The sequence below is a fragment of the Echinops telfairi genome, unplaced genomic scaffold, assembly GCF_000313985.2.
Source record: "Echinops telfairi isolate 266 unplaced genomic scaffold, ASM31398v2 ScPeMD7_7472;HRSCAF=8510, whole genome shotgun sequence".
Lineage (NCBI taxonomy): Eukaryota > Metazoa > Chordata > Mammalia > Afrosoricida > Tenrecidae > Echinops > Echinops telfairi.
In genome coordinates this window covers 1,495,355-1,520,448 of record NW_022111376.1, presented here as the reverse complement: position 1 = coordinate 1,520,448, position 25,094 = coordinate 1,495,355, and the positions used below count along the sequence as shown (strand labels likewise).

Genomic DNA, 25,094 nt, shown 5'->3' with positions numbered 1-25,094 from the left:
TATATACTTTGTATTATGAATTAGCTGAAGGTTTATAGAGCAGATCAGTTTTCTGTTGAACCATTCATACACATTTTGTTGTATCTGATTCATGGCAAACCCCACAATGTCAATAATCTATCCCACTTCTTCCCTGTGTTTCCTGCTTCCATTCCTCCTCCTCCTTTGTGAACTTTGTCTTTTAGGAAATGGCTCTCTTTTGATCTCAAACTGTTGATTACTCAAAGCTATGGGGACCTCCTTAGTGTTATCATTCTCCTTAGAGAACAGGTCTAGTATTTGAACTTGAGTCAGGGGGGTTAGTTAGTTCCAGATCCAAAGGCTGACTCGGGGGTTTCCCCAGTCTCTCTCCAACAAATAAGCCTGATCTCGTTAATGATTGTGAGTTTAGTTCTACATTTTTCTTCTACTCTACCCAGGATCTTCTAATGCAGTGGTTCTCAACCTGCGGGTCGCGACCCATTTGGGGGTTGAATGACCCTTTCACAGGGGTCCCCAGATTCATAACAGTAGCAAAGTTACTGTGAAGAAGTAGCAACGAAAATAATTGGATGGTTTAGGGGGGTCTCCACCACATGAGGAACTGTATGAAAGCATTGCAGCCTGAGGAAGGTGGAGCACCACTGCTCTAATGGGATCCTTTTCGGAGCCGGTGGTAGAGGCAGACGACAGGCATCATCGAGGTTTTCTGCTCTCAGACTTGTGGAGGCTCAGGTGTGCACGGCCCGTGAGTCCGCGAGACCGAGTGCTTCCATATGGGTTTCGATTTTCATCATTCTCCTTTCCTCTGGCATGAGAGAGATCAGTGCCTACTCACCAAAGTTCGACGTAGAACATTACCTTTGTGGACGATGTTATGACAATTGACCTTGATAGTTCCTCCCTCGCACCCTGCCAAGACTATTGACCTTAGTGATCTTATAATTAACTCAACCAGCATGATAAAAATGGTGGAGATTTCTGAAAACTCCATCCTGTTAGTGCCGTGCCTCGGTTTGGTTGTAAAATACCATTGTTCACTTTTTAATTTCAAATGTGAGTGCATTCGTCTTAAACAAAGGCACGTGTTTGTACACATCAGTATTTTATTGAGGAAATCAGAAAGAAGACAAAAGAATTTGAGAAATGGAGATTTATAGAATCCATGAGAAAAGAGTGCCAAAACAAGATTGCTGGTTAATCTTTTACCAGAAAAAGAAAACAACCAACCACCCAAAACACACCGTTAACCTTTGCCGCTGAGTTATAAAACAAATCAACGTATTGATTTCTGTAAGTTAGCCTCGAACTTTACAGAAGCTCACAGGACTTAAGCAACCCTCTGGTGACAGCGGAGTCACAGTATTTGATGAGGTCAGGTCTTACTAGGTAATATGTGGGTGGAGGGGGCAGAAAACAAAAGCAGTATTTCTCTTGCCTTATCTGAGAGCAGGATAAATCTTCGATTACACTAAGAACTCTTGTTTTTCAATGGCCTTGGCTGGCCAACTTGGGATGCACCTTCCAACCCCTTCACCCGCTCGAGCCTTCTCAGGAACAGTGAACCCTTCCCAAACCTAGTGACGGTTCCTCAGGTGTGGTTGCTGTAGCAGACTGCCGTGTTTTCTCTTTTATCCCCTTGCTCAGTTTTCTTCTGACTCCTCGATGTTTTTACTGTCTAGGTTAGACACTGCACTTGCCTGAATAGAAAGCGTTGCCTTTGCTGAACTTTTGTTGTGTCTTTTTAACATTTATTTTTGCAGTGTTAGAATTATAGTATTGGAAGCTACTCTCCTGGATTAAGGAGCCTTCGTGGGGCAGTGGGCTATGGACTGAACTGTTAACTACAGGGTCAGAGGTTCGCGCTCTCCAGCTGCTGGCCTTTCTGCTCCAGTACATTGGGCCCATCTCAGAAGCCCACAGGGGCACTTCTCCTGTGTCCCATAGGGTCGCTGTGAGTCGGAATTGACTTGTTGGCAGTGAGTTTATCCCAGAGAGCAATGGGTTCTTGTCAGTTTTCCCAGAACGATTAGAAGTCTGTCCTTTAGAAGTCTATGAGCATCATGACCTTTCCTGGCCGTCACATGGTCACTGTATGTCAAGGTTCCCAATACATCTATATTTTTGTTGCTTAGAATTAAGACCAAGTAGCTTCATTAGTTCTACTACATGAAATTAAACAGAACTCCTTTAAGACCATCCCCCCCTTTAAACTCTGAGTGTATATCATTTCTGTTGAAGCACATGACCTTTTGACGTCAGACTGTACACTAACAACATCCCAAAGGGAATAACAAGTTCATTACCAGGAGGTTCTCACATGGTCTCTATATTACAGCTGGACAGACGACTCGCTTGTCTTTTCATGTCAAGGCTGTGCTGCTGTCAGCCCAACACACGTGAAAAGAAAGCCCCCCATTTAGAAGGCACTGTGTCCAGACAACGTGTACTTTGGGTGTTTGCTTTCTTTTGCTGGAAGGACATAAGGACAGTTCACTTCCTGTCCTGCAGGTGTTGCAATGTCCCGTGCCTGACTCGGATAATAAATAAGCGAGCGTTTTAGATGAAATGTTTGGAGCTGTTTCCGAAGTGCTTACAGCAGAAAGGCGTTTCTCCCCCAAACAGCTGCGCTGGCTGAGAGAGTGCTTGCCGTCTTGCCTGGAGGGCCCCCAGCGTCCCCCTCCCCCTCCCAGGAGGGCCTGGACTGGGAAGCAGAGCTTGGGAACCACCAGAGGCCACAGCACTGCCCTCAGTAGTGCTGTTGGGATTGGCAGCCCAGAACCTCCAGCCGCAGGGCAATGTGGTGCATCCATTTCTTCGGGTAAATTCTCAGGTAGGACGTCACTAGTGGTGGGTCTAAAGAGTTTACCACCGGTGTGAAAGAGTCCTGATTTCCCTGAAAAACCTGAAAGAGAGAAGATAGCACTTATTAGTTGCCTGACAGAAGAAAAAAGATCTATCCTCAACTTTACTGGACTCCTTCTCTGCCAGTCTCCTCCCTCAGCGCGGCCTCTCCACGTTGGCAGCCATCAGAATTGCCACTCCAAAGTCCTAGTGGTTTGGAAATTTCCAGTTGGGTAGACATTGCTCCCCCTCATTCAGGCATGCATCCTACAAGGTGGCACGTCAGACACATCTGGGACCGGGAAAGGATGAAGAGCGCCAGCCAAGTCTTCCCTCTACAATCTTCTCACCCACCTCCCCAAAATCCAGTGTCCGTGAATGCTGTGCCCAGCTCCCCCCAGTGCAGGCTAGCCACGGTCAGGACACAGGCCCGTTCTGTTGCCGCTCGCACCCACAGCGTCTTCCAAGGACATCAAAAGCCACCTAGCATGTGTGCCGTGGCCCAGGGGGTTGAGCAGGAAGAGAGAAGGGAGCACAAGGGACAGTTGGGGAAAAGGAAAGGGTGTGTTCAAAGATGTCACTCAAGCACCTCTCAACACTTGGGATGTTTGTGGATTCCTACAGCAGACATTCAGGCAAAACGGAAAGAATTTGCAAAAGTCTCCAGAAAGCTGGAATCGTGTGCACAGGTGCTGTCCGATCAGACGATCAGAGCCTGTGCTTTGAACAGGGAGCCCCGGTGGTGTAGTGGTGATGCGTTGGGCTCGGAGCCTCCAAGTGAGCAGTCCCAAACCGCTAGCTGCTCAGTGAGAGAAAGACGGGGCTTTCTGCTCCCAGAAAGAGTTAGATTCTCAGAGCCCCCAGGGGTTTTCTGCTCCTACCCCTTCTTTAGCTTCTGGCTCTCCCACATCTCAAGACAGTCTCGCCCCTTAAACACACCCCACCCCGCCCGCCCCCTCCAAGTGTTTGAGCAGTTCAGCTTCCAGGTAGTAGCTTTTTGCTTCTGTCATCTGCTGTAGGAATCCGCTTTTGCTGTGGCTGAGAACCTCCTCACAATCTGGTCAATCCCTTACCACGGACACTCTTGTTTTGGTTTTCTTTTGGATGTGTATTTGTTGCTCAAGCTACAAGAGGGCTCTGGACGCCTTCTCAGGCCAAGGGCCAGGCTGCAGGACAGTCAGGGCGGGTTTGGTCATTTTTCACTTATGGCAGAAGCATAAGAACATCAAAGCACGCAATTGCATAGACAATTTCTGTTGATAAGAGATGTAAGTCATGTGGGTTCACATTTCCCTGGTCCAACTAAGTCACAGGGCCAAGCTCAATACCAATGGGACTGACAAGGGAGGCAGGAGTAAACTATCAAGAACAAAATACCATCTACCTCACCTGCCATTTTCTGTTCATTACACTCCTCATATTGTATAACCGTCACCTGGGACTCATAAGCACGGGCTCCCCGCCCCCCCCCCTTCTTCCTCCCATCCGGGTCCATCACTAATGAATTTCAGTTCCATTTGCCTACTTTTTAAAAAAAATGAATCATCTTATTGGGGGCTCTTACAGCTCTTACAACAATCCATCCATCCATTGTATCAAGCACAATGATACATATGTTGCCACCATCATTTCCAAACATTTTCTTTGTACTTGTACCCTTGGTATCAGCTCCTCTTTTTTATTTTTTTAATCATTTTATTGGGGACTCGTGCAACTCTTATCTCAATCCATCTATCCATTGTGTCAAGCACATTTGTACATTTGTTGCCATCATCCTTCTCAAAACATTTGCTTTCTGCTTGAGCCCTTGGCTGTTTGCCTACACTGTAGCTATTCCACGTCAGAGGAATCGCACAATATCGGTTCTTTTGTGACTAACTTCCTGCACTCCTCAGAGTATTTTCAAGGGCCATCGATGCCATGGCGGGTATTCGAACTTTATTTCTCAAGGGCAAGTAATAATCCATCATCTGAATGTATGAATAGAACACATCTTGCTTATCCCTTCATCTGTTGAGAGGCACGCAGTCCCCCCGCCCCCAACCCTTTGTGGCAGCTGTGAATAAGGTTGCTATACACCCATGGAAACACATTTTGGGGTGGGCGTGTATTTTCCTTTCTCTGGAGTATATATGTATGGGGAAGTTGCTGGATTATATTAGAAAATCTCCTACATTGTCTTGTCCAGCAATGATCCATGATGGGAGGGTTGGGTGCTTTACCAAGTTTCTTGACACAAGTGCACCCTCTGCTGTTTATAAAGTGAAATGCATTTTCTTAATAGGGCAGGAAGAGATTTATGTGAGTGTGTCAGGTGAATTTGTGATTCTTTTTGTTTCTATAGGACACTTCATCTCCCCATTTGTTTTCTTCTTTCATTCCTCACCAAGGTATCTTCCTTCAGAGTAGCAGTGCCTTTCCTCAGCTGGCTCCTCTAGTCCCATGTAGGAGTACTTTCAACTCCCCCGGAAGCCAATGTGGATTCTCCACACAGGGCCTCCTGACTCTCTGGAGGGTGAGCTCAGCCGCTGGATCTTCTAGCTTTGGGTTTTGATTTCTTATTTCAACGTCGATTAAAATGTGTAGTATTCATGTCTCCTGCTTCAGTGGGTAAGCCATGGGTGGTTTTATCTCCACGTGGAGATGTTCAGGTTTATTTAAAATGGCATTATCTTTTACAATATCATTTTCCAATGATTTGTTTCTGGTACATTGAAATAAAATACTTTTGTGTCTCGATTTTGTATTCATCAAACTTATCAAATCTTTTTTATGAATAAAAACTAAGAAGTGGACCCACTACCCTCATTGGTGCTGCGTACACCAGCCTCTGATTTGCTGGTCTATAAAACTGCGAGCATGATTCCCGGTAGTTTGTCAGGCAGCAATGGATAACTGGTGAAGTGTCTTCTGCTACAATTCAAATGCATCCATTCATTACCCAGCTTTGGCATGCACACGTTGTTGTTGTCAGGTGCCATTCCTTTTCAACTTATCATTCTCAACACAGTAGCCTCAAAATGACCAAAACCGGGCCATTGCAGCTCACGCTAATGCTTAGAATATCTATCTTTGGCTGTTCCATTTAATTTCTTACAATTTCCAATTTTCCTAGAGTAATTCTTCATATATTCCATGTTCTGGTTATTAATAGAGACCTGCAGCTGCTTCTCATTGTCAGCAAAGGGAGGTCCTCCAAAGCTTGGCTCCGCCCACACTATGAAGGTTGCAGTTGGAGGCAGAAGAAGACGCCCCAAGCGTCACAGGCGATAAAGGTAAGTAAATACTGTTAGCTACACAGGCCTGTAACGATGGTGCCTGACAAGTAGATGCATGGATACGGACAGACCTGTCACCTGCACAGGTGTGGGAGGGAGAGTGAGACGATACTCACAAATATCTATGTCTGACAGAGGTGATTTCTACATGTGCATTTACCTGTGTTGCAAATATATCCATGAATGTGGTGAAACAAAGTTATGAAAACTTCTTAGCTGTAAGCAAATACCTTGAGGGAATGAGTGACAGGGCTTAGGGACTCAGGGCTATTGTCTTGGGGGACACCATGGTCAGTTGGCATAACTTAGTCCACACAAGCAATGTTCTACAAGACACAGGGGTCTTTAACGCTCGTGACCAGCAATCTAAGGTACAACTATTGGTCTCTCCCAGGCCAGAAGAAAGAAGAGCCATCTGGATACGGGCCACTGGACCAAGGGGCCACGCAAACACCACCTCCATGCCTCAGACACCAACTGCTCTCAAAGAGATGACATTAGAAGGTTCTGGACAGAGTGGGAGAAAATGTGGAACAAAACTCAAACTCATCAAAAAGCTTAGGCTTGCTGATTGGATCGAGACTGGTGGTGCTCAAAGATTAGGGCTCCGAGTCACTCTTCCGATATGGAAATGAACTCAGCCCATAGGTCAGCTTTCAGCTAAACACTAGACAGGTCTCTAGGGGAGCGACAACACTAGGGAAGCAGGCACTGAGTCTTAGAGTGGATACCAAGTGGGTGGCATTTACCCAAGGACACAACTCAGGAAGGTTAGGAAGAAAGAAGGAGTGGAAATTGAAAACAAAAGTAGGAGGTGGGATAAGTGATGTTGTATTACGGGGATTGCAATCAATGACATGTATGAATCGTTCAGTGGGAAGCTGATTTACTCTGTGAACCTTTATCCAGTTCACAATAAAAAGACACCCCCCAACAGGTCAAGTAGTCAGGAACATTTTCTGTTCATTTCCCTTTCCCCTATGAATGAACAGAACATTGTTTCTTGGACTGTTTGGGGGTTTTGTTGTTGACAAATCAGCATTTGGAAGATTGCAGTGTGGTCATTTTGGAAGTCAGTTTGTCTCCCCTTCCCAGCGTGTTTGTTATTGCATTATTTGTTTCTTTAGTGGATTTCATAAACTATTTTTTGTATAGAAGCTATATTTGTGTGTGTGTGTGTGTGCAGCCACTGTGTCCATCCATCCTCTTAAGGGCCTTCCTCTTATTTGCTGCCCCCTCTGCTTTACCAAGCATGATGTCCATCTCCAGGGGCTGGTTTCTCCTGACAACATGTCCAATTAAGTGAGACTGTGCAAATCACCATGACCCACCTTAGAACGCTTTCTTCATTCTTGTTCTCGTCCCTATTAGCTCCCCACTCCCCCATAACTTCCCCTGCCAGCCCCCACCCCCAAGGAACCATTCATCCGGGCACTGTGTCTATAGACTTACCTATCCCAGGTTTCATAGACAGAGAAACATTTTTCAAAACAAATAAAAACCAACAAGAAGAAACAAAGCAAAGCAGACAGATAGCTCTTCCATCGAGAGAGAGCAGGAAACATGGAAGAGTTGGACAAACTAAAATAGACCCAGAGGGAGAATGCTACCCTTGACCTCGCGTGGGTTTGAGGTGTTTGTGCCGCCCCAGGGTTATACCGTTGGGTTACTCTGTGACCCTAGCTGTGTGACCCTAGCTGTGTGACCCTAGTGTTACCCTGACAGGCCTGCCCATTGTTGGGCTAAAGACTGAAGCATTTTCAGACCCGAAGGATCACTGCAGGCTTGTTCTCAGGGTTCTGCCCGTCTCTATCCAAGCAGTAGGCCTGCTGCCTTTCATGATGTTGACTTGCATTCTGCATCTCCTCCCAGTCTGGAAGCCTCTTTGGAGTGCTGGCTCCATGGGGTTCAGAGAGGTCAGGAGACCCGTGGATGCCTCACAGTGTTGGTTAGTTACATGTGAAGGGCTATTGGTGCCTCCCAGGTCACAGCCCAGTGCTTACATGCTGTCCCCGCTGGAATTAGCAATGGGGGAAACAGATTAGTAGTGATATCCCCATTGTCCAAACCAAGGCCCTCTTGTTGAGCGTAGATGGATATTATTAAGAATTCCAAGGAATCCTGGTGGCCCTGTGGGTTAAGAGTGGGGCTGCTAACTTCAAGGCTGGAGGTTCAAACCCACCCGCTGCTCCCAGGAAAGAAGGTGAGGCCGCCTTCCCCACTAAGCAGCAGAAGCTTTGGGAATCCCCAGGGGCAGTTCGCCTCTGCCCTACAGAGGCGCTCAGAGATGGAATGGAGTCCTGGGTGGTGGGTCAGTAGTCATCCCACAAGATGACAGGTGTGGGTGGAGGCTCCCCAGTGCTGCGGGCAGCTGAGTCTCAAGGGGCCCCCAGGGTCATGGCCTGTGAAGCTGACCACGCACCTGCTGTCCCTCGTCAGCCCAGAGACTTGGGGCTGTGTGTGGTGATCTTTCCCCGCTATGTGGGGAGGGCTCTGCAAGAGCGGGATGCTGTGCGGGTGGAGAGAGCACCCAGGGGTGGTCTCTGCTGTGACAGGGGTGGACAGTCTGTAGACTGTCTTCATTTACAAACATACACACCTCATACTACATATATACCACATGCCTACACATGCTTCATAGCACACACATGTACACTTCATTCTACCTACAAACCCCCAGCCACATATACACCACACACATAACACACCTGCATATAACTCAGAACACACACATCTCATACTACATATACAGCTCACACCACATAGATACTTCAGACCGCATCTACACCACACACATACACACCTCATACCACCTATACATGTACCACACACTTACATCAGTCACATCACACAGATAGACCTCATACTGCATATCTCACACCACATATACCACAAATACACCACACATGCCTCATACATGTACACAACACACTTCACACCATGCATACATACAACTCACACCACACATACATATCACACACACCACATACTCACAAACACACCTCACACCATATAGCCTCATGTACACGTACCACACCTACCACGTGTACCCCCATAAATGTCTCCGAAACCACAGGGGCAGTTCTGTCCCATCCGATAGGGTCACTGTGAGTCTGAACTGACTAGATGGCAGTGAGGGTTTTTTTAGTGTAGATTTTAGTGTCAACATTTTTTTTCTTTTGATTTTCTGCCACTCCATTATAAAGGGACTAGTTATCGACTTCTTCTGTCTTCATCTTGAACAGGAGATGCCTGACTCCTTGCATCTCTGCATTGCTACTTTTCACTGGTTCTGGACACTTCGTACGTTGCTCCTCCCCACTGGTCCTTCTCCTTCACTTCTGCTAACATTTCCTGGGTCTCTTAATTGCTACCTCATATTTTCCATCTTTTGTGTTACATTATGGGTCATTTTTTTCAGCTAGCTTCCAATTGATCACATTTCTCTCTAGCTGTGCATAGTCTATTATTTCAATCACTCCTTGATTTTTAAACTTTAACAATTATATTTGTCATTTCTAAAAGATCTTTTTCTCAAATGTGCTTAATAATTTTGGATATTCCACCCTTTATTGGGTGTTTCTGTGTTTAAGTGTGCATAATGATTTGATGTAATCTTTCTGATAAGTTGATGTACTTCGGATCCAAAATGTGCATTGGTCATTTGTGCTCAAAGGTTTATTTTCTTCCATGTGTACTGACGTGATGATCTCATATTTCTTTGCTATTAGGATGTGGAAATGCTGGAGGTCTAAAGTGGGGCTTCTTGCCTCTACTTCAGATTTGAGAGGCAGTTCAATAGGGCAGACAGAGTGTGCTACTAATCCGCACCCACTTTGGCTCCCTTCCGGCATTTCCGCTTTCAGATGTCTCCAGTTGAGTTATCAATACTATTAAAGGCTGTTGGGTTTTTTCCTGGGAAATTCACTGGGCATAGAGTCAGCTTTGACTCACAACCTCCCTGTAGAACAAGGTAGAACTGCCGCTTTGGGTTTCTGACGCGGTAAATCTTTATGGGATAGACACCCTCGACTTTGTCCTGAGGAGCAGCGGGTGGGCTGAAACTGCTGACCTTGTGGTTGGCATTGCCTACACACCACTAGGGCTGCTTCTTCAGGAAAGGTCCTACTTTTTACATTTGCTCATGTCCCATCGTTCCCTGTTCTGGGTTCATTTGCTTCTTTAACTTTCATTGAAAGCTCGTGGGGTTTTGGTGGTTGTTCATTACTCTCATTTGCCGTGGGAGGGGAAGAGGCTGGAAACGGGCCTTTTCTTATATGAATGCAGTGACATCGTAACAGAATAGCCTGTCAGCTGTGGAGCCTTTTGAAAGTGAAAATTTCCTTTAGAACATCTGCATCTACCAAACTTCCAGAGACAGCTTTTAGTCCAGGCTTGAGGGATCAGGGAGTTTTTCTTGGCAGATAAACAAGTGCTTATGTGAGTCTTGGTGAAAGAGACAGTGGAGGTAGCTGGGAAAATATCTAGGTGGAAGAAGCAGGATGCATACAAGCGTGGTGCGAGACAGAAAAGAAGCCTAGCATGCTGTGTGATCGTCGCTTAACAGGAAGAGGGGCAAGTGGTAAAAGGCTGGGCTAGGGAAGTGGGTGAAATGGAAGCTACAAAACAGGATGGAGATGAGCTATTGCTTCTGTTTATGGTGATGGGGATTTGGCATAAATTAAGGGTGGTGGTTGAGCAACCTAATCAATGTCATTCGATCTCGAAGTTGTACACCTGAAAAAGGTTGCACTGTGTTCTCTCTTTACAGCAACAACAATAAAAGGGGAGCTCCTGAGGTTTTCTCTGGACAACCAAATGCCTCCAGGAATTTGTAGTCTGGGTTGGGAGGTTCACGGTCCTGCAGGGTACAGTACTTGGCCTTTCTTCGAGAGTAGCAGTAAAGGAAGAAGCAGATCAGGAATCAGGAAGAATGGGAAGGCAGAGCTTACTGCCTACACCAACAATGGCCTCCCTTCCATCGAGACCAGAGCAGTGAGACGGTGCTTGACTATCATGATGGAACATTTTTGAACAAAGCGGGACAGGGATGTGGAACAGAATTTTAACTTTTCACGGACTCCAGATGCCCTGAAGCCTTATCTAGGCACTAGGGAAACCTCTGAAATCATTGCCCTGACACAATCTTTAAACCTAAACCAAAAATAACCCCCAAATCTTCCTAAAACCAAATAATAGTTTAGCTTAGCTGGTGAAACATGTCTGCCTCAAGTATTGTACACTTTTAGAGAATTGTCTGCAGATGATGTAATTGACAACAGTGACATGAACGGTTAGATGAGAAGCTTGAGGGGCAGTGAGTGTAAGGTACTGTCTATTGTTAAGGCACCGTCTGTTGTTAAAGTACTGTCTGTTGTTAAGGTACTATCTGTTGTTAAGGTACTGTCTGTTAAGGTACTGTCTGTTGTTAAGGTACTGTCTGTCTGCTGTGAAGGTACTGTGGACAGGATATTTTGGGAAAGGTGTGAGAATGACCGCAGAGCTTGAAGAACGTAATCAATGTCACTGTACTGATTAAGTACATACTGTTGAATTAGTCTAAGCATTATTACCGACATTTCACCAAAATAATAGTAATAACTTTAAAAGCGACAAAGAGAAATAAAGGCCATTACTTAGGAGAGCGCAGTTTTCTGTCATAGTTTCCAATCAGCACAGTATGTTGACTTTCCACGCTGATATGGAGAACAAATACACGTGTCTTGGAAGAAGTACAGCCAGAGTGCTCCTTAGAGGCAAAGATGGTGAGACTTCATCTTTCATATTTTGGCCAGGCTCTCAGAAGAGACCAGTCCCTGGAGAAGGACGCCATGCTCGGTCAAGTGGAGGGGCAGCAAACAAGAGGAAGGCCCTCAACGAGCTGGATGGACCCCGTGGCTGTTGTTAAGGTACTGTCTGTCTACTGTAACAACAACAACAATCTGGATTCAATTGTATCCTTGAGAAAGTCATGTTGAAGTCCTAACCACTGTCCATGTTTAGACACAGGGGTTTTCTTTCGTGTGTGAATAAGGTCATATCGCATAAGAGGGGAGCAATGTCTTAGAAAGAGAGCAGACAAAACACAGACACACACACAGGTAAAGATGGAGGCAGGTGCATCGATAAGCCCCATGTGACTGCGGCGACGAGAGTGGAAAGCAACAGTGAAGGGCATTCTCCTAGAGTTGATGCCCTGATTTTGAACTTTTAACCTCCATCACTCTGGGGAAATGCATTTCTGTCCTTTAAAGCCACCTACTTTTGATATTTCTTGTAATGCCAGCACTAGGAATCTAACACGCCAACAAATGCAGACCAAGAATGAAGACTGGTTTACAAAAGCCAAAGGTCAAGGAGGCTTTGCCGATGAAGAGCTGAGCATCATCCTGGATAATCCTGTCGCAGCCCAGCTTGGCATGAATTGCTTCATTTTCTGTGGAACGGCCTTCAAGTCCACTGCTAGCAGGTAGCTCCCCCTTCCCCCACTGCTTTCCTGACAGACCTTGATTCTCTTGAGATGTCTCCAGACTCTGCCTGCCCAATGAGCAAAAAATATAAACTATTTTATACTCTGAAGGATCCCCTGCAGCTGTGCACCCCCCCATACTCCGACAGCCTGATTTTGAGCCAACCTCTCCTTTAAATGACGATAAAACCCTGTACTCTATTTGTCTTAGGTCAAGACTGTTTTTCAGGGTGATAGTTCCCTCTCAAACCAGCCGTTTAATAAAGGCTTTTATATAAAGCGACATGTGATTCATCGATTTTGGGTGCAATTTTATTACAGCATCAACATCCATCCCGTTCATGGATGGCCCCACTCTGACCTTTTCCTGGGATGCTACCTTCGTGTTTAGAGTCACTGTGTCCTCCCCAAAGGCCATTCATGGGGTTGTATGACCACAAGTACTCAGAAACAATGACCCTGCACATTTGGTCAACTGTTCCTTCATATGTTGCTGGATGTGAAGCTCTAAGAGAGGGGATAGCATACCTTGACCTTGCCCTCCTGAGGAAAGGGGGTCCAGTGCTGGCCATCTTGACTGCTGGCGATGTGGAACTCCCTGACATACATGCTGGTAAGGAGAGCTTTGGCACCCTGGGTGATAATGCCCGTGACCTTCACTGTCTTCCGGAAGTCCACTTGCAGCCACTCTTGCGCATTATTCACCTGCAGAAGTGAGTGTTGGTCACAGTTTGCTGACCCTCAGTCTCTTCTTCTTAACTCTAGCCCAGCACTTACCATTCTGCACTTTAATTGCCTGCTTCTTAGTCAGTTAGCCCCACTAGACACTAAGGAACTTGAGGGCAGGAGTTTTGCCTGACTCATTTCTATCCCTCCAGCTTCAGCCACAAATGTATTCTGAATGAATAGACGCGCCACATCTGCAGGAGCTTCCAAACCCTCATGGAAAATAGAATGAAAAGATAATGGAATTGTTCCACACTTTTTTTGAAGCTCCTTTCCACTAAGCAAAAAAAAAAAATCAATCGTGATGACTAGAGTGTAGACAGTTTGGCAATGTGAAGGATATGACCACCTGCCTGTTTTGTTCAAAGTCGGTCTCTGGAGGAGGGGAGCCAATTAGCTCCATTCATCTCAAAACGCTGCCCAGTGACTGAACAGCACAACAGCGTGGTTCTGGGAGAGAACTGTGCCCAACACACTGCACATGGTTGCGAGCTTCTCCTGTGTGGCACCGGAAAGCCAAGAAAGTTTGAGATTTCTCCACACAGCTGAACTTCAACTCCTCCAAATCTTTGATGCCTCTTAGCCCACTACTGGAGATAGAGGATCTTCTTCCAAAAGGTTTCGTGAAGGGTCATTTCCCCAGTGAAGGCTGTGTGAAATCACAGTATTCCTTTAAGAGAAGTCTGTCAAGTGTTCTGCTTAGAGTCTTCTTTGACACTCTGAAAACAGGCTGATGGAAATGTCTTTGAAGAGACGGTTAGGGACGTTCCCTATCCCTCCCCAAGTGTGACTCCCTGCTCTAAGGAAGTAAAATAGCCCCTTGCTTTGGACTCTTACCTGTGGTCTCCAGGCATTGGTCCTGCCCTGGAGGTGAAGCCGGGCTTGCGAGGGAGACCAGGTGGCAAACGGACTGGTGAAGTGAGAGGAGGCAGTAATCTGTCCATCGGATATTGCTCGACTCTCCATTCCCAGCGGCATGCTACAACCTCAAAGAAATGAAAGGCCTCCACTCACCACACAGGGTGGTTGGCAGCACTCTGTTTTGTGAACGGGCCCCCTGTTTGAGCTCAGCCCTGCCCGATTCTCGCTGCCTCATTAATAGTTATGCAGCAGGTGGCTGACCCCGGGGATCCCATGGTTAGGATGAGCAAATAGTTGGCTTACCCAGAACATTCCTGGCTTCAACACTGATGTTTCCTGGGTCTTGGGACACCCCTTAGTCCTGGGCAAACGGGTGCCGTATGTACCGTGGGGAAAGGGAAGGCTATTATAAGGTGTGACACTCACTGTTTAAGTCACAGCCCATCAGCTCCATGCGAAGAGTGCTGCGGATGCTATGGTAGGTGGGGTGCAGGCGGATGTACTGAGCGATCATTGGAGGGTTGAAAGTGTTGTGCTTGACGCCAGACCCATCCACATTACCAAAGAAGACCTTAGGATGACACACAGCCAAGAAAGAGAAATGAAACAGCATCGTGTATTTTATCTTCCCTCTTCCACGTTCATCTCCTTTCTCTACTGAAAAGCCATCGGCTGTCACGGAGCCCATAGGTTGTAATTTTGTCATGACACTAGCATCTCATTTTTCCCAAAGAACATTTCTACGCAGCCTGGTCCATGAGTGCAGGGAATCAACTCAGTGGCGCTGAGTTTGGAGTTGGGATGGGAACGCAGAGGACTCCCCACACCAAGAAATGGAACAGAAGCAATTTCTTCTTGGACCATCTTTCTGGAGCCCAGGTGTCCCGGTCGTGTGTGACCTCACTCAGGTGGGGTTGGTCTGTGTCCCACAGCCCTTTTCTACGTTTACCCTGCAGGCACCGTTCCTTATGCTTGCTGTTTCCTTCAGTTACTCTCAGCCACACTTTCAGCACCTCCTGGCAGGGTGTCATCCTCATCTTTCAAGTTGCTAGAGACATGGCACCTCTTGAGTCCGAGGACAACGGGCTCCCTGGAGACGTCATTCCATGCCTCCATGACCTACTCCAGAAAGGGGCTTCCACATGACAGCTTTGGGCCAGGTGGGCAGGCAGGTACCTCAGCCCCATCAGTCTGTGTGGCAGGCAGGTCCTACCTGCTCATCACCCTTCCACAGCCACCGAAGGTTGCTTGGACCCCTTTCTCCTGTACTGCCTGCCCTGGGGGCCCCTGAGAGATGGTGCTTGCAGAGACTGGATAGTTCACGATGCAAATTCTGGACTGCCAGTGGCTCAGACTGCCCTCTCCTCAGGGAGCCACATCGCCCATCAAGGTGTTTGCAGTCAGACCTTCAGTTGACCTAGGCTTTGTGCATTGCTCGACCTTCGGGCTAGTATGTGTACATCCTAACATACTTGAGGGAGCCCTGGTGGCACTGGGGTAAGCATTGGACTGATAACCTCCAGGTCGGTGGTTCAAACTCAACAGGTGGTCCTGGAGAAAGTTGAGGCTTTCTGCTCCTATAAAGATGGACCATCCCAGAAACCCTAGGGAGCAGGTCTATCCTGCAATATAGGCTTCTTAGGAGTTGAAATGGAATTGGTGGTGGGGCTGTGTGTGATTGTTGTAAAGAACCAAGTGAGGAGCCCTGGTGATACGGCAGGTTACACTTTAGGCTGATAACCACTAAGCCAGCTGTTTGACCCCCCACCACCACCACGCTGCTCCCTGGGAGGAAGTGGAGACTCTCTGCTTCAGTACAGAGTTATAGTCAGGGAAGCCCACAAGGGCACCTCTCCCCTGTCTTGTCAGATCACTAGGGGTCAGAGTGCACTCAGGGCCAGTGAGTGGAAGAGGTCTGATTGGGCTAAGCTTAAGCAGGCTGGAGCCCCTGCTTCCCTGCATGTCCCTGAAGGTCAGCAGTTGCCCCCTGGAATGAGGAGACCGAGAAACAGCACCAGGGATGCCTGACTCCCTAATAACCGGACACCCTGCCTGCCAGAGCTGATAAACTGCATCCTGGGCCATAAACCTTACCACTGACCTCCTAGGCCATAAGCCTCACTGCTGACATCCTGGGCCATAAACCTTGCTGTTGCAGCAGGGATCTCCCTCTCCCCACTTCCCTTTAAAAACCCAAGACCTCAAACAGGAGCCCGCGATTCCCCTGAACTACTTGCTAGACCACGGGACTTTGCCTGGGAGCTTCCCCCTAATAAAGCTATTTCTGTTTCTGCTCTCCCTTTGTCCTGTCAACTATCTTTATCCATCTCCCCGTGCCTCAGTTTACCTCTCATCGTCCTATGCCTCAGTTCGTCTTTACAGTTGGAGCTGAAGCCCAGGAGAGGTAGGGGCAAGGGGCTCTATGCTGTCCCGGCCTGCTTTGGCTGGGATGTAGCCCACCCCTCTTCTCTCGAACCTCTGGAAGCCTGCCTGAATGAGTGATCTCTGGTCAGTATCTCTCTGTGTATGTTCGTTCTCTCTCATTTGTCTTGATTTTCTTTCTGGACACTGGGGACCAGCAAACTCACTAAGAGGAGCTGGAATTAACTGCCTTTTCCCAAAAGGGGTGCAACGATCAGGACAGTTTTTCGTGTCTATCTTACCTCATGTGGTCCCCAGCCCTTTGTCTTTATCTCTGTGTTTTCTTCCTGGGATTTGTGCCTCTAACAGGACTCCTGGCACTGGGCCTGGCAGTCACTGTGCCTTCAGACTGGATTAAGGTGCAGAAGTTATTTCTGAACCTTTTCTACTTATTTGTGTGCTTTGGGTCTGCAGCTCTGCAGTGCCTTTTCTAAAGTCTTCTACTCCTCCCCCTTTCTCTCACCCTGAACAAAGGCCTCTGACCAACCTCCATTTTACTGGCCATAAAAGCCAGGCCTCCCTCCACCTCCTCTGCCCCCTGTTGCATCTCTCACTGATCTAAGGTCTCTGTCTGCTGGACAAAGCCTCAGGCCTGTGCCAGGGAACCTTCCTGTTCCAGAGAGTCCAGGACTCTCTCCTGGGTCCCTAACTCTGACAGGGGCACCTCTCAGGGTTACTGGGCCGCTTCCTGATTGACGGGTGTGGACAGGGACCATGGGATGCCCTTCCCTCTGCCCATAGCCCCTGCAGTTTGAGACACCATGGGGATCCCCTGACTCCTGTCCAACCCTACTGAATTGGGTTTGAGTCCTGATCTCCGCCCTAAGCACCTGGTCCTTTTCTGTAACCAAGTTTGACCTCAAAACCAATTGGGCAATGAGTCCCACTGGCCTGAAAATGGCACTTTCAATTTTAACATCCTCTGCAACCACAATTTTTGTCAGCAAACTCACAGTGGTCTGAAGTCCCTTATGTCCAGGTCTTTTTCTTTCTTCGCTCCCGCCCCTCTCTACTACCTGTCACCCTGCTCAAGTTCTCTTAGCCAAACACTCTCTTAATCAGGCCCCTGACAGTACTCCCCTTCATCTTTCTCTGAACCCCCGGACTCCTTGTGTGTGCCCCCAATAAAGCCTCCTCCATGTTCTGGGTACCCCTCACTATCACTTCCCTCCGCTACCCTCTCAACTCCCCAAAGCTGAGGTGATTATGCCTCCGACACCAGTCCATTCCCCGGAGCCAGACCCCTCAGACTCCCTGGAGTCTCTCTCCCCCTTTCCGGCTCCCTCCCTGCTCAGCCTCCTCTGAGGCAATACCTGCAGTCTCCCAAGGCCAACAATAGCCACCTGTAAAGAGCGGGCTGGGTGTTTTCTCACAGGACCCCACCACCTTTATCAAAGAGTTCCGATGTCTTACTCAGACTCACAACCTCACTTAACATGATATTTAAACTAGAAGGCTGAGGATGGCCCTCAAACCCCTATCTGTGACCTGGTAAACAGGGCATTTAAAGTTTTTAACGCCCAAGAGGAAAAGGCAGAAGCCTTGACTGCTGCTCTGAAGCCGGCCAGAGGGAAGGGTCAGAAAACGGCCAGAAAGAACAGCTTTCACCGCCTGCTGCCAGGACCTTGCTTCAAGTGTGTCCGGGAAACGCACTGGACTAAACACTGCCCACAGCCCTGTCCACCCAGTAAGCCTTGCCCAGTGTGTGGTCAGCAGGCCATTGGAAAATCGACTACCTCTTGGCCCCTAGTGGTGGAGAGACTGTCCCTCTGAACCCCGACCAGCCGTTGGCACTGCTGGGACTAGTGACTAAAGACTCTGCGACCCCAGTGACCCCCCAACAGCCCAGGGTGATATCAAGACAGCGAGTAGGCCAGTTTCCTTTTTGGTGAACATGCAGGAATTGCCTTTTTAGCCCTCACCTCTTTCAAGGGCCCAACTTCTTCCCCGGTCATGGTTATGGGAATAGACGGCAAACCCTCAACATCCCTAATAACTTCCCCTTGGTTCTTAGACATAGGGGGCTCCCCTCTTTGCCACTCCTTTTTAGTAATGCCTTCATACCCTGCACCGCACTTTCTAAACTAGGAGTCAGCTTTCAGTAGAACTGCCTGCTACTTACCTCTCCTTCCCCAACTCCCTTTTTGTGAATACTTTCCGTCACCACTCCCCGCCCACACCCTCCTTGACTCTGCTGTCACACTGGGTAAACCCGGAAGGATAAATAAGGTGATCAGACATCCCGCTTTTGGCGGGACAGTCCTGATTTTTGGCGTTTTAAAAAAGTCACGATTTTGGGAAAGAATGCACGACAAGCTAGGGAACGGTCTATTTGGTCCATATAGACCAAATTTTTAATCAAGAACCCCCACCCTCCCACCCAGGCCAATGGTGTCCTGCTTTAAATCTGGCCACCTTAAGTATAAAGCACTTCCCAGCCCATCTTCACTAGCATCATCAACCTATCCTTATCCACCTTAAAGACCTCTCCACCTTCCCATCCTGTCCCCAGGTTCCAATTTTGCTCACCCATCGAAAAGGCCTATAACTTATCATTCAATGCCTCCTTGCTAATCAGCTTTTTATACCCATCCATTCTCCCTGCAACACCCCTATCTTGCCTGTTAAGAAAGCAGATGGTTCCTATGGCTTAGTGCAAGATTTACATCTTATCAATGAAGCCGTAGTCCCCATCCACCCCATAGTCCTTAACCCTTGCACCCTTCTATCCCATATTCCCCCTAATCCTACCCAGGTTTCCATACTAGATCTGAAAAACTCTTTCTTTACAATTCCACCAACTGCAACGAAGCAAATACTTTGCTTCCTTAGCTATGTAAAAATCTCAAACATTGAATCCCTAATTTCTCCCTTAGAGCTAAGCCATTAAACTCCCAAGGGTGGTCTCAGCAGCCTTCAGTGAGGCAGCAAAGGCAACTCCCACCAGACCTTTAACCCTTTGCTGACACTTAGTTAATACAATTTTCATATTTAGTAATTGTTTAAGTGTAGATGGAGACAGTAAGTTTCAGGTCAGAGTAAGTTGCAAACAGTCAGAAAAAGAGTTGAATAACTTACTATAAATGTCTGGCTCTACCAGAGTGTGAAAGAAGCTTGAAAGACTACGGAGAGCTGTTTGCCGAGTTGATGAGAAAGAAAAAGTGAAGGTGTCTATTGCACGAGAAGGATTACAGTGTGGGAAATATGAAGGACATCAAGCTGATGGCTTCCTGGTAACACAAAGAGGCGACAGAGCAGCTCATTACTGCCCAACGTCCAGCCACAGCTAGTCTGTTACTTAACAAATCGTGTACATGGTTTTTCTCTGCATGAAATTTGCAGATATAACTGTTACCCAAACAATTCTGTTACCCAATTCTGTTTGGGTAACAGAATGAAACTGTGTAGATTTTGGTGCAATAAAACTTTAACTAAATCTAAAAAGTTTTCCACACCAAAACTTCCTAATCCACCTTGGTCTCTCTAGCCTCCCTGCAGCGTAAGTACAAGAGTGCTGTTATAATAGCTCTACACACACCCCTGTCTCCCAGCTACCATGGTACCACAGCTCACCAGGAATGAAAAACAGGATTCAAATGGCTGTACAATTTAAGAACTAGTTCTGCTCCCGCAACCGCAGGACTATAACAAACAACGCCAGCTGGTCGGAGACTCCACCTCAGAGTCTCTCTCCTCCTTGCAGCAACGGCTTACATCCCTGACACGGATAGCCCTTCAAAACCGTCATGCATTGGATCTGTTAACAGCTGACAAGAAAGGTGTGTGCACGTTTCTAAAAAAGTGTTGCTACTATATTAATAAGTCGGGAGTTGTTGAGCAAAATGTCAAGGTGTTAAAAACCATGGCCGAAAAGATCAGAAGTCACCGCTGAAGCAACGCAGTAACCACACCCGGGTTCCAAAACCCCATTATATCTTAAGTCATGCCCCTAATCAGACCCCTAGTAATGATTTGCTTGCTGTTACTTTTAGCCCCTGTCTTTTTGAGTTCCTTCAAGAACGAAGGAAAGACACATCCAATCTGTTAACCAACTCTTGTGACATCCTTACAGCCCCCTGCCTGCTGATGCTGGTCCAAACCATTCCAGCCCATAGCCCTGCCCACTTTGCCCTGTACCAGCAGGAAGTAGTCAGATCAGATCTCGATGCCCCTTTTTATCACTAAAAGGCTGGAATGATTGGGCTAAGCTTAAGCAGGTTGGGAGCCCCACTTCCCAGCACGTCCCCAAAGGTCAGCAGTTGCCCCCTGGAATGAGGAGACCGAGAAACAGCACAGGGATGCCTGACTCCCTGATAACCGGACACCCTGCCTACCAGAGCTGATAAACTGCATCCTGGGCCATAAACCTTACTGCTGACCTCCTAGGCCATAAACCTTGCTACTGCAGCATGGACCTCCCCTCCCCACCCCCTTTCCTTTACAAACCCCAGAGCCCACGATTCCCCTGGACTACTTGCTAGACCATGGGGCTTTGCCTGGGAGCTCCCCCTTTGTCCTGTCAACTATCTTTGTTCATTTCCCTGTGCCTCAATTTACCTCTCATCGTCTTGTGCCTCAGTTCATCTTTACAGGGTCAACTACCAAGAATAGTAAGACACAAGGATTAATTGTGGGGCAGGTGATTTTTGACAGAACTCCAGACTCACACCTTCACATGCCCTGGAAGCAGGTGGGGAGCTGTGAACATTCTGGTGAGCCCAGGCTGAAGCCCGAGATCCTGTCTTTCTTTTGTTGGTGGTGTTGCCGGGATAATCCACCTTTCGTTTCTTAAAGAGTATGAAGGAAGAGGGGGTAATGATCCCCAGATGAGGCGGGCTTGCAGAGTAAAGAGCTAGGGATCATGAGCGAAGGCCTGGTACTGTGGTTGGGGTCCCTTGCAGTCGCTTTTGCAAATCACACTGGAGCTGCAGCAGCCTCAGCTGGGGGCCGTCGCCCTTCATGGTCTTGCATCTCTTGGCAGGCATACCACCGCCAAGGGTGGCATTAGTCAGGGGAGGCTACGGTTTCATCTTCCATTGGCTCTGAATGCCCTGCTGGATTATAGGGACCCATTCTGGGGGGTACTGCAGCAGCTCAAGTTTCTGTGTCACCTGAAGCTCCATCCTGCTCATCTTGGAGCCTGCCCCCTCTGGAGCAGGGGGTGGGCCTTGAGACCTGGCTTCTCCTGCTGTTGTTCCCGGGGCTGGTGAAGTATGCTTGCCCTGGGGCTTATGGGTATTCTCTCTGCTCCTTGAGCTTCCATTGGCTCCTCAGTAAGATCCTGGAGTGGATCACCAACCCTGCTGAAGTGTCGGGGCCTCATGCATGTGTTCAGTCCCGCCCCAGTGGTCAGCTCACTAAGGATGGATTCATCCTATGAGACATGCGGAGAATTCTCCAGCGGCAAGCTCCATCTGCTGTCCCCCCAGGCAGTGTGGGCTCAGGGGCAGGCATTTCAAAAAGGCCCTGGTTAAAAGACTTCAGTAAATGGGCTCCGAATCCACTGTGTGTGCCATGCAGCATGTAGGCAGTAGGGCGGTGAAACGGCTCTTCTTGGTGAAAGGCCAGGTTTGTCTGGAGGATGTCCACACCGGGCTCAAGGTGCACCAGAGATAAAACTCTCCCGTGCATCGTTCAGCCCGTTGATCAGCTGGTGGGTTGCCGCTCGCATGTGATCAGGTGTGGATTCCTGGCCATCAGGTAGTGCTGGCACTGTCCATGGAGCGGCGTCACCACACCCAGCACAGCAAGGTTCTGGCCCAGGAGTGAGAGCAGAGCCCCAAATGATCCGAGAGTCCATGCGCCCCAGGCTCAATGATGTGGGAACCATGGAGGTGCTGTATGAAGGCAGCAAAGCTTCTGCTGCTGCTTACTGTAGCTCCCCAAGAGCCCAGCAGGGGGCTCAGCATGCCCTGCAGCACTGAGGTGAAAAACTCCGGGGCAGGTTCTGAGGACCCAGCCCTCTGGGACTCCCTGCGCCTCCAGGAGGGGACTGGAATGGGGGCGTAGTCTGCTGCTCTGGGGTAGGGGATAGCGGTGGGGGTGGCAGAGGGCCATCTGAGTTGACCCCAAGAAGTCAGTCATGCCCTAGAGGAAGGCTGGGACTCTAGGCATCCCTATGGCGATGGTGGGGGACGCCATGCCAGGCGCTTCTGTCCCTGGCTCCGTTGACCCCAGGAGGTTCCCCAGGAGCTGAGAGAGCTGAAGGTGGGCCGAGGAGGGTTGTGGGGGTGGAGGCTCGATGGCAAGCTGCCCTACAAGGCTGCTCACACTCCAGGGCCCGACACCATGCCGAGTCACAGGGACTGGGAGTGGGGGTGGGAGTGGGACAGGGGGAGGGGAGAGGCGGTGGTCCCTTAGGGTGAGAAGAGCAAGCCAGTGGAGGGGTGGGCCGGGTAATCACCACCCGGGTAGGAGTTGTTGGCAAGCCTGGCACCTGCTATCCCAGGGTTTGGCCATGACTAGGGCATCCATAAGGGCGGCTGGCGGTGGGTGGCAAAGCTGGTACCAAGTGGGGTGCCCCCTCAGGAGAGGGCTCAACAGTGGTAGAGGAGGGAGCCATCAAGGAAGCCTGCCCCGGACCAGGGGGAGGTGCCTGCGCATTGGCAGAGCAGGTGGGGGGATGGTCTGGGGGTGGTGAGTCCTGTTCCCCATCATTGCCACAGTGGTGCTGACATGGATCTGGAACTCCATGGGGTGTTGTCGTGGGACATGGGCCGGGCCACATGAGGGTGACCGTGGCAGGGGTGAGGGGGCACGCAAGGCAGGTGACAGTGTCACAAAGGTGTTGTCCTGCCAGCACAGACTCCTGCGACTGGGATGATCAGCTCTTGGAGCACCTTGTGGCATTCCGCAGGGGAAGGATGGTGTGTTGCATTTGTCTCTGGGTCAGGTGTTGGCTCCGAAGGGGGATGGATGACCACCAGAAGGGGTGAGCTCTGGGGTCTGAGCCGGCGCCTGCTCCTTGACCTCTTCCACCTCCGTAAACTTCCGTCTGACACAGCAAGGTCTGTACGTCCCTGACCATGTACTGAGCCATCGCCAGCCGTTCGTACCGGAGACTCACTCGGGATCAGGGCCTGTTCCATGTTGATGTGAATGTCCATGTAGAGCTGTCATGAGGAAGATCGAAGGTTCCAACCCTGACACAGCTGTTGGCATCCCTGTCATGAACAGAGCCCCCAGGACCCCTGTCCCAGAAGATGCCCCAGATGAAGAGAGCTGAAGCTGAGGAGGAGCCCGTTTTCACCCAATGAATAGCCTGTCCTCCAATATTGTATTCCTGGAGCTTCTTTTCAGCCTGCAGCTGGCGCCACTGGTAGACCAGTCTTTGCTTTGCAGTGGGGATGCTAACAGAGACCAACAATGTGCTCCTTGAACTCCTTCATATTCCTCTGGGCCCCCCAAATAAAGGGCCGAGTCTCAGAGTCCATGGTCTTCACAAGCACCTCCAGGCTACTCCATTCTGGTACTGTTAGTAGCATTGGGCTGCATGGCTGGTGACTTTCGTCACTTCCAGTCTACTCCAACCTGCCACAGATGGTCACTTGTTTCCCCGATATTATTTAGGGATCACAAGTCGATACTGCCAGCTCTCCCAAGCACCCCCAAGCTTTCCTTTTGTGGGGCATGAAAAGAAAGTCCGCTGCCGCAAACATTGTGGACAAGATGGACCTGGGGACAAGACGGGCCAGAGCCGGCCTAGATGGGAGGGAGTCAAGTACCCCAAGGAGCCGCTGTCATCGTCACCCTGGTGACAATAGATCCTACATTTCTTATCACCACTCAGGTGACAATGATCTTTGGACTAACAGCTTTCCCAACTTCTGAGTCTTTTATCAGGACCCAACGTAGTGACCACAAGAGCACCATTTCAAAATCTCCAAGAGTGCCCTGGCAGAAAGATGCGACTCTGCTCCCATCAAAAGGTACAGCCATAGAAGCCCAGGGGCAGTTGTGCGCTGTCTCAGGTCTATGTATGGGAGCAAGTATGAGTGAGTGTGCATGGATATGCGTGTGCATGAACTGTGGGACACTGAAGAATAAACCCTTATATATAAATTCATGAAACATATGTAAGTATTAAACACATGGAGTTTAGGATCTAGGCATGTGTATAATCTAGAGAAACAGGTGTGATAAATTCACAGGAAAGGGAGCACAGTTGGAGAAATATGGTAGGAATGTCAATTCAGCAACCCTAAATATAAAACCATAAGGAACCCCAATAGCATAATGATTATGTGTTGGACTGATCACCATAAGATCGGTAGTTTGAAACCACCAGAAGCTCTATGGGAGAAAGAGAACGCTGTCTACTCCTATAAAGAAAGAGGGTACATAGAAAATGGGGTGAAGAAAGCTGATGATGCCCGGCTATCAAAAGAGATAGCGTCTGGGGGTCTTAAAGGCCCAAAGATAAACAGGCGGCCACCTAGCTGAGAAGCAACAAAGCCCACATGGAAGAAGCACTCCAGCCTGTGTGATCACGAGGTGTTGAATGGATGAGGTATCAG

At 48.7% G+C, this 25,094-nt stretch overlaps 1 protein-coding gene across 1 annotated transcript in view; it reads right to left on the bottom strand.

Annotated features, from left to right (window-relative positions):
* Positions 1 to 1,067: 1,067 nt before the first annotated feature.
* F8 (coagulation factor VIII) overlaps positions 1,068 to 25,094 on the bottom strand; it is a 120,769-nt gene continuing 96,742 nt past the window's right edge. The window contains exons 23-26 of the mRNA XM_045285497.1: positions 14,584 to 14,728; positions 14,134 to 14,282; positions 13,099 to 13,275; positions 1,068 to 2,884 (exon numbers count right to left, since the gene is read on the bottom strand). Coding sequence (XP_045141432.1) covers positions 2,729 to 2,884; positions 13,099 to 13,275; positions 14,134 to 14,282; positions 14,584 to 14,728 — 627 coding nt within the window. The 3' untranslated portion in view covers positions 1,068 to 2,728. The remainder of the gene's footprint in view (positions 2,885 to 13,098; positions 13,276 to 14,133; positions 14,283 to 14,583; positions 14,729 to 25,094) is intronic.